At 40.8% G+C, this 9,839-nt stretch overlaps 1 protein-coding gene across 1 annotated transcript; it reads left to right on the top strand.

Annotated features, from left to right (window-relative positions):
- Positions 1 to 2,492: 2,492 nt before the first annotated feature.
- LOC145414954 (ferritin-like) lies at positions 2,493 to 6,270 on the top strand. Its single transcript, XM_080284364.1, has 4 exons — positions 2,493 to 2,710; positions 4,829 to 4,930; positions 5,501 to 5,623; positions 6,082 to 6,270. The coding sequence occupies exons 1-4, from the start codon at positions 2,609 to 2,611 to the stop codon at positions 6,268 to 6,270; spliced, it is 516 nt and encodes a 171-aa protein (XP_080140490.1). The 5' UTR covers positions 2,493 to 2,608.
- The last annotated feature ends 3,569 nt before the right edge of the window (positions 6,271 to 9,839 follow it).

Consider the following 9,839-nt stretch of genomic DNA (forward strand, 5'->3'; position numbering starts at 1 on the left):
TATCGTCCCACCAGTACTGAATGAGACAGCCCTGGCATGTATTCAGATTGATATTGGTACCCAGGTAATGGCATGTGAAGGCAGCTGTTGAGCATACGACGTCTGCTTAGAATAGGGAATGAAATAAGTATCTGTGCCTAGTTTCGCATGAGAGAGAGAGAGAGAGAGAGAGAGAGAGAGAGAGAGAGAGAGAGAGAGAGAGAGAGAGAGAGAATGACGATGATGATGATGATGATGATGTAGAAATAATAGATATACGGTAATTTCAAAGAGAGAGAGAGAGAGAGAGAGAGAGAGAGAGAGAGAGAGAGAGAGAGAGAAATGCCCTCTCCATCTGGTTGGGTTATGAAACGTTTTTTATATGAAGATAAATATCGGGACCTGTATTTATCAACGCCCCTAAATATAAGTTTCGTAAACGATAGCGTGTTTACATTATCCCTTCACTCGTATGCCAAACATCACAACCGAACTGAAATGAGCAAAAAAGTGAAGAAATATGAAAAACTAAGCGATTTCAGATAACAGAGGATTGGTAGGGTGATTTGTTTATGGTAAAAAATTGGCTGTGATTGTTTATAAAATTGGCCAGCTCGTCCTGAGAACGTGGGGGTGGTGGCATGTGTGTGGCCGATATACCATGCAGATTGAATTACGGACTTTACACCGCTACGTCTTTGACATGAAGCATCTCTCTCTCTCTCTCTCTCTCTCTCTCTCTCTCTCTCTCTCACACACACACACACACACACACACACACACACACACACACACACACACACACACACAACATAACTCTGTAAATGGAAAACAATGCAGATTCGTTAGTTTTCCCATGATGAGAAACTTGACAAATGAAGAGGGGATTATGAACATCACGTGTTGTATGTAACTGATGGTATAACTAAAATTTAATGGATGAATATGTGGTGTGTATGACCACGAAGAGGCGAGCGCATGGGGAGTTCAGCTATGAGAGAGAGAGAGAGAGAGAGAGAGAGATTTAAAGTTTACCTTGCGTGTTTGCAGCTGGTGTAAGGACAAACCTCCCAGGGTATCATTAAAAATAATTTCCATCGTCACTTTTTTGTTTTCATCCTTCACTTCCTCACCAACACATCAAGATAGTCGCTATTTTCTTCACTTCTTCTCCAAGACATCAAGATAGTCAATATTCTTCTTCTCACTTCCTCAGCAACACAAGATAGTCATTGTTTTCTTCGCTTCCTTACCAACATATCAAGATAGTCAATTTTCGTCACCTATCGTCCTCACCAACTCACCAAGATGTCAATTTTCTACACTTCACTTCCTCACCACAGCATCAAGACAATGTGGCCGCTCTCACTCCTCTCCCTGGGACGAGGCGTGTGACTGCCCTACAGCCACACCAGTCTGAGGGGAAGGTGGCCCCATCAGCGACCCAGGAGAAGCCAATGGGTCAGATAGCAATGTTCATTCAGTTCCAGTCGCTACAGCAGGGCAACACATCAGAAGGCTGTGTTGGTCTCCAGTTTGTGACAGCAGTTTGTGACAACTGGAGAACTTGGACAATACCCTTGTGGTTGGCTTCTATGGGGAACGAACATATGGACTTAAGAAAAGAGGATACTTGCAGCAGACCGGCTGGCCCATGCTAGGATAGAGTAGCCTACTTAAAGAAGAAGCCTCTCCCCTGCCATCCATCCGAAAACATGGCAGGAAAAAGTGAGAAGGAAAACCCAGTAGCACAGAAATTTTTACTTAAAAGTTTATAGGTAAAGATGAAAGGAAAACTAGCATGACCAGTTAGTTACAAATGAACAGCATTATACTTCATGACTGATATACATAAAATCTGAAGATTTAATCATGTTCGTCTGCAGACAAAGCATGCGGGAAGCTTGATTGAAATTGATCTTTTTTGTCAGTTCTCACCCACCAGATTAGTGTGTTAAATAAATAATGGCAATACAAAAATACGCAGTGAAATTATTGATAATTTAAGGACTGATTTTCCGTTTTCCGTTACTCTTTATTGCCCGAGGCCACAGACACACGTGACAGTCATATGTCGCTCTCGTGCACAAGAAACATATTACGTGCTCTTCAATTACTAATTTTAGAATATATAGGAGAATCATGTTTCCTCCTTACCTTGATAATTCGGATCACGTATGTCTGAAAATGTTAGCAGCTGTTACGTTGCATATTTCGATTTTCAGAAACTGCTAATTAACCTTTTTACGTTGAGTAGTACGAATGGCGGAGGCTGATGCATGGAAAGTTCAGCGTGAGAGACAAAAGCTGAAAAACTGGGAAGGTGGCAGGTGCAATATCGATACAGTGAATTGGAAAAAGACTAAATGCAGCGACAGTTGTTGTATCATCTTTCCATGTAACGACGCAGACAGCATTTTTATCATATAAAGCACATTTACGTAAGCAGATACAAGAGGGAAGGGGGTATAAAACTCGGCGGCGAAGACAGTGTGGACAGCAGGAAGCTCCGGGCTACCAGTGTGTGGACGAGCCTCCCAAACCACTGCTAAACTCCCTTCCTATATAGTCTTTATTTTTTCACCTGTCTTTCCATATTCACCTCTCACCTCCTCACCAACTCATCAAGATGGCCAGCCAAGTCCGTATGAACTACCAAGAGGACTGTGAAGCCTCCATCAACAAGCAGATCAACTTGGAACTCTATGCCAGCTATGTTTACTTGTCCATGGTGAGAGCAGACACTTGCACCATTAGAGCAGACACTTGCACCATTAGAGCAGACACTTGCACCGTTGGAGCAGACACTTGCACCATTTGAGTAGACACTTGCACCATTTGAGCAGACACTAGCACCATTTGAGCAGACACTTGCACCATTTGAGCAGACACTTGCACCATTTGAACAGACACTTGCACCATTTGAGCAGACACTTGCACCATTTGAGCAGACACTTGCACCATTTGAGCAGACACTTGCACCAATTGAGCAGACACTTGCACCATTTGAACAGACACTTGCACCATTTGAGCAGACACTTGCATCATTTGAACAGACACTTGCACCATTTGAGCAGACACTTACACCATTTGAACTGACAATTACACTATTTGAGCAGACACTCGCACCATTTGAACTGACAATTGCACCATTTAAGCAGACACTTGCACCATTTGAGCAGACACTTCCACCATTTTTCGTACACCTTTGTATTTTGTATAAAGAAATACAGTTTCGACTCTAATTAGCATTTATAGAAATATATTAAATAGCTTAGGGCACTTGATTTCAGAATAAAGAATTGGAATAATCATAATCTTGACAAAAACTTCAATCTTCCATTCAGACTTGTGGCAGCAGTTCATTCATACTGGACCTACTGTTGTGTAAGCTGAATCTCTTATGTTAATGGATAAAAGGATGATAATTATGTAATAGCGGATATGGTCATTAAACCGGCTAGGGCATTTTTCGAGTGAGTAGGAAGTGAGTGAGTTGGGAGCGAGTGTGAGTGAGGGTGAGGGTAAGAAACAGGGAAGAAATGAAGGAAGGAAAGGGGGAAGGAAGACATGAGGAGAAGAAGGAGTGAAAGGGCAAAGGGGTTGGAGGGTCAGGGGAGGAAAAGAGGAGACGAATGGAGAGGTAAGGAACGGAGGAGGGATAGGGGAAAGGGAGGAGGAGGAAAGTGATGAGGAGTAGGGAGAGGGAGAAGGTGGGGGAAGAAAAGTAGAGAATGACGGGGGGAAGGAGTGGGGGATGGGATGGGACCTCTATGGATGGGACGGTGGTGGCGAGTAGCTGTGAGGTGAGGGAAGGGGTAGGAGAGGGAGGCAAGATGGAGGAGGGGGAAAGAAATATAAAGCAAAATGGTAGACGGAAGAGAAAGAGGAGGGAGGACACTGGGAGGGGAGAGGGAGAAAAAATGTAGAGGAGGAGAGATGTGGAAATTAAGAAAGATGCAAAACCTTTATGCTACCCTTTTTTTGGATCCGATTCGATTCATTCATCTATTTTGTTGATGCTCTTTTTTTCTCGAAATATCGCACCCAGGATCTATTCTTTTTATCAAGGTTTTAATTTTTGCTGATGACTACGTTTTGAATTAAATTTGGCTTCTTTCGACACTCCTTTCTCTGTAGTCAGTCATTAATGATAAAGTTTTGTATCCAGGGTGATTTCTGAATCCTGAATTTATTTATTTATTTATTTTTTGTTACACTAACCAATTATGAATGATTTTTCTTTCATTCTTCTGTGCATCATCACAAAGATACACTTGTACTGGCATTATGTACGTCATTTACTTCAACACATTTGTTGTTGTTATTTTACTATTTACCTTTACTATTTCTATCGTCATGGGCCACAGTCGAGATTTATGGTCATTGGTCATGTTCTGGATAATAGCTAGTCAAAAAAAAAAAAAAAAAAAAAACTAAGAAGTTCCCACACTAACTGACAAGTAAATAAATAGACAGATAAGTAAATAAATAAATAGGTAGCCAAATAAATAAATAGATAAATAGGTAGCCAGATAAATAAAAAAATAGTATATAAATGAATAAAGATTGCCTTGAGACGTTCAAAGGCGCCAAGGTATTCCACAGCAATGGATAAACGTGTGCATGTTGAACAGACCACACAGCACTGGCTAAGCACGTAGGGACAGATCATTCCTTACTACTGTCTACTTTATTGACTTCTTGTCTGTAAAATATTGGTGCTGTACAGTATTAGGTAAGCTAAAGGTAAAGAATGTATATTATAGTTAGTATATTTGAAAGTCAGTTGCTGAAGACTGGACCAATACGCTTCTGAGCGTCCACTAACAAACATTCTCACCTGCAGAGTTACTACTTCGACCGTGACGACGTTGCTCTGCCTGGTATGAAGAAGATCTTCAAGGAGTTCAGTGATGAGGAGCGAGAGCATGCTCAGAAACTGATGAAAGTAAGTCTACACATGGGGACACTACTAGGATAAGGTAGTTGACACTGATGATCATTTTTATACATTGATGCGAAAATGACAAGTAAATTTGAAGATAAGTATCTAATCATCAGGGACTGTGGTAAGTTTGTAATTACTGGTATGTAATATTTGCCATAAGGATCCATGACTCATAAACATTTTTTTTTTTTTTAAACCAAGAAAATTTTGCTTCACACTCTCCATCCAGAACATACCTGAACATTCTGGTATCACTACCCGTGGTACATGATTTTCCTTCAAATTCTTCTCCACTATGCTTGGTAGAGACAGAGGAGCTAGAGGCAGGGATGAATGTCATGTAAAGAAATGAAAATGGCTATTTCTCTCTCTCTCTCTCTCTCTCTCTCTCTCTCTCTCTCTCTCTCTCTCAGTACAGCTCGTAAATCACACATGCCATTTTCATCCTCTCACTTCAGCCATCTAAAAAAGACTTAAATATTAATAGTACGGTTAAAACTGTACACAATATTAATAGTACTGTTAAAAATAAATATTTACTAAGGATACTAATACTAAGTGGTCTTACAGTACCAGAACCAACGTGGAGGCAGGATTGTACTTCAGGCTGTGGCGGCCCCGTCCAAACAGGAGTGGGGCAATGCTCATGATGCTCTCCAGACAGCACTTGATCTTGAGAAACAGGTTAACCAGGTTGGTGAATAAATCGCTTGTTGACTCGTCTTTGGTATACTAGTTATGAAATCTTGCAGGTAAAACTTGTGAATAAATAGCTGGTTGAGTCGTCTTTATTATGTTTAAGGAATCTTGCTGGTAAAACTGGTGAATAAATCGCTCATTGACTTGTCTTTGTTATATTATGGAAAGTTATGAAATCTTGCTGGTAAAATTGATGAATAAATCGCTTGTTGACTTGTCTTTGTTATATATGCTTATGATATCTTGCTGGTGAAACTAATGATTATATGGAGCCTTATTTAATTTTCTTGCATTTGTACTTTGTGTGTGTGTGTGTGTGTGTGTGTGTGTGTGTGTGTGTGTGTGTGTGTGTGTGTGTGTGTGTGTGTGTGTGTGTGTGTGCCATGAATGAACTGGAAGAGAAAGAAAAGAAAATGACACCGGATTTCGGGAGTAACTAATTTCTTCTTCAGAGCCTGCTTGACCTCCATGCCACTGCTTCCCGCAACGCTGACCCTCACTTGACCAACACGCTGGAGGAGGACTTCTTGGAGGAGCAGGTGGAGACCATAAAGAAGCTTGGCGACATGATTACCGAGCTGAAGCGTGCCGGGATCAGTGGCCTTGGCGAGTACATCTTTGACAGGGATCAGAAGTCGTAGATTTTTTGCACCTTGCCTGAAGAGCGTGCAGCCCTGGTTCTGGCCAAAGGGATAGGAGTAAATATTGCTTTTTTGGAGAGAAAGATCATAAGATGAAGAGGAATAGGAGCCAATAAAAGGATAAGACTTAATATTCCTCGATTGGAGTGAAAGATCAAACATTAAAAGGAGCAGGAGTCAACATTTCATGCTTGGAGTGTAAGGTCATAACATCAGAAGGAACAGGAGTCAATGTTGTTCGTTTGGAGTAAAATGTCATAACAATAAAGGGAATAGGAGTTAATATAGCTTCTCTGGAGTAAAAGATCATAACATTAAAAGAGATAGGAGTCAATAATGCTCGTTTGGAGTGAAAGATCATAACATTTAAGCTGTAAGAACGTGTTAGAAGTTTGACAACACTGTGAGAAAGTAAGAACGTAATAATTTTTTAACATCATGAGTCATCTTGCTTAGGTGGAGAGTTTGTATGGCCATCTCAACATCCGGCCACATAATCGTTTTAAGAAACTTTGGATTTACTGTAAAGATGGCGCAGTAGAATTTCTTGCTGACGTATTTTAAGGGCAGAAGAAAGAATAGTGAGCACCTACTGGGCTGCACATCATCTGGGCTAAGAAGATGCAATTGAAGTTGCAACACACTGAGTAACCACATATAATACTTTGGATTTTATGATTTTTAAATATTCAAATGTAGAATGTTTGCAACTTGGTGCTGATTCTGTTCTCAACGGGAATTACTGTATACTGGTTAATTATGAATATTTTACCATGCCGTTCCAGGTTTTGCTTTTCCAGTCGTCTGGCTATAATTATTAATCAACACTGCATTACATTTCATTTCATGTTATGTTTTTGGTGATATGTATTTTCCTCCACAATAAAAGCAATATTGCAAGAAATTTTTATATCTAAGCATAATTCCTTGCAGTTAGTAATGGTGGTGGTAGTAGTAGTAGTAGTAGTAGCAGTGGTAGTGATGGTAGTATAGTAGTAGTAGTAGTAGTAGCAGTAGTAGTAACAGTAGTGGTAGTAGTAGCAGTAGTAGCATTGGTAGTAGTGATGGTAGTAGTAGTAGTAGTAGTAGTAGTGATAGGAGTAGTAGGTTAGTGTTAACCTTCACATTACAACTCCAAATAGTGAACTGTATTAGGAAGGTTGGTATTGATCTTCACAATATAATTCCCTAATGCATGGAGGTGATTTAAAAAAAAAAGGTAGTAGTAGTGATGGTAGTAATAGTAGAAGTAGTGATGGTAGTAGTAGTAATAGCAGAAGCAGTAGCAGTAGTAGTTGTAGTAGTAGCAGTATCCCCAACTTCATCTGAAACGTGAACCCGGTAGACTGCAGACTGAAATTGCCTCTCTCTGGCAACCTTTTACTCTTATTTCGGGTGACAGGGAGTTCAGGGACACTTTTATACCTGGTCAGGCTGTATTCGTACCACAACATGAAGGCGTCCCTCTCCAGTGCGTTACAGAGAGCAAAAGTATTAAATGTAACTCAACGACTACAAAGCGATGTTCTGTATTGTACTGCTGTACGTCCCCCTCCATGCCTTGCACCTTGCTCACTTTCTGGCCTCGTTTCTCTCCAGTCACCTTTGTTTTGTATTTTTGTCCTTTTTTGTTGTCTCAGAGCATTTGCATGACAAGTTCAACGGAACAGAATCATAAACAAATCGATAAGGAAAAGGTGTTACAAAGCGTCCTAATCGTACTAGAATACCGCCCATGGCAACAAGTGCTGCCAGTGAGTGGAATTTTAGCTTAGCGGAAATCTGGTATCTTCAGAAGAACAGCCCTGTCATCATCAGCTTGACATTTCGTTTAAGAGTTCTTCAAATATGGAGAGAAACTGTATTTTCTTAATGTTTCTTGGCTAAGGCTTGAACAATAAAAAGTATGTACCGTAACGAGTGGAGGATAAAATGGCTGCTTGTTTTTATAGTCCCTCTGGTCACCGGTGCATGTAAGATGGCATTTAGGATTTATGCTGAAACTGGGTGTGTTAGCGTTATACTCATTTCAGTACATTCGTTTATCGTATCCATCTCCCTTCGTAGTGATCTGCCATGCTTCCTCCTGCCTTCAAACTCTCATTCGCCTCGTCATTCATCATTCATCAACGGAGCATCTCCATTTATACATCGTCCAAGTGTAGCCCTACTTAAATAACCCTGCCTATTACATTCATTATTCAACAAAGCTTATACAAACCTTATCTTGCACACTTCATAATTATCTTCCCACTCATCCGCCTCACTCTCATCATCGTATCACACAACGTCATCACTGTGTATGCCCCACATTCACTAATATCTCTCTCTTACATTCATCTTTCATACATTCACTAATTTCTTCCTCTTACATTCATCTTTCACACATTCACTAATTTCCCTCTCTAACATTAATCTTCCACATTCACTAATATCCCTCTCTCACATTACTCTTTCACACATTCATTATTTTCCCTCTCATACATTCATCTTTCACACATTCACTATTTTCCCTCTCATACAGTCATTTTTCACACTTCTCGCATCCCACACGGCCACATGAACCTGCCTATTTTCTGGTCCCTGGGCAGCTACAGACCCGAGTCCAGCTCTGAGGCTTCCTAAACCTCCCCTCCATTGCCTGGGACTGAGAACTGAGAGTGGGGAACCATACTCTGCCACACTGTTCTTTCTATTTTCACGGCTCTGCAGGGGTTGCAGAGTATTCTCCCTCACCCCAGCGCTTGGTTGTAGTTGCACAGAAGAGATGTGTATGCACAGTAATGTCAGTCCAGATTCTGAAAATGTGGTTGCGTTCTCCTCCTAGATGCATTGTGCAGGGCATACTTACCAGCTTTTGGCCCCACACCACTCTCATGGCAAATGTACCTCCCGGGAATGCTGGTGGACATCCACCTCCAGCCATATATCATTTCCAGTTAAACTATATTACCATGTGAATAAGCCATGATAAGCAGTGATAAATTTATTATTATTTTGAACAGACTCTTCAAAACACTTGTTTGTACGTTTGCATATTTACTCTGAATTCATTGACAGGAAATCTGATATTTAAGAGGAAAATAGTATGTTAAGTTTTTTGTCCTAAACTGCCCATACAGTACATACAATGTTATCCCAGATACCCCAAACTTTCAGTTTTCACAGGTAAGCATACCCCGTACATACTGTTTTCCCTGCTTCCACCCGGCTATACCGTGGCAGCTACAGCAGGCTAACACACCAGAATTCTGTGTTTGTCTCCTGGGGAAAGTGGGCAATCTTGCGGTTGGTCCCGATGTGGGACGAACATAAGAATACAAGACAAGAGGATAACTGCAGCAGACCGGTTGGCCCATGCTATGCAGCTCTTATAACAGAGTGACTAGAGTACTAGAATAAGACGAGGATAGTCAAGAAGGCTCTCCCCTGTCCACTAAGTCCTCCAGCCGAAACTGGTAGAGTGAGAACAAATGAAATTTTAAAATAAGTAAGGATGAAAAGATAAATGAGATGATAATTTACGAAGAAACAGTGTTATGGCCCATGACTTTTTGTAATGGGGTTGT

Source organism: Coenobita brevimanus, chromosome 101, assembly GCF_032717465.1.
Source record: "Coenobita brevimanus isolate Jiangsu-jjx chromosome 101, ASM3271746v2, whole genome shotgun sequence".
Classification (NCBI taxonomy): Eukaryota; Metazoa; Arthropoda; class Malacostraca; order Decapoda; family Coenobitidae; genus Coenobita; species Coenobita brevimanus.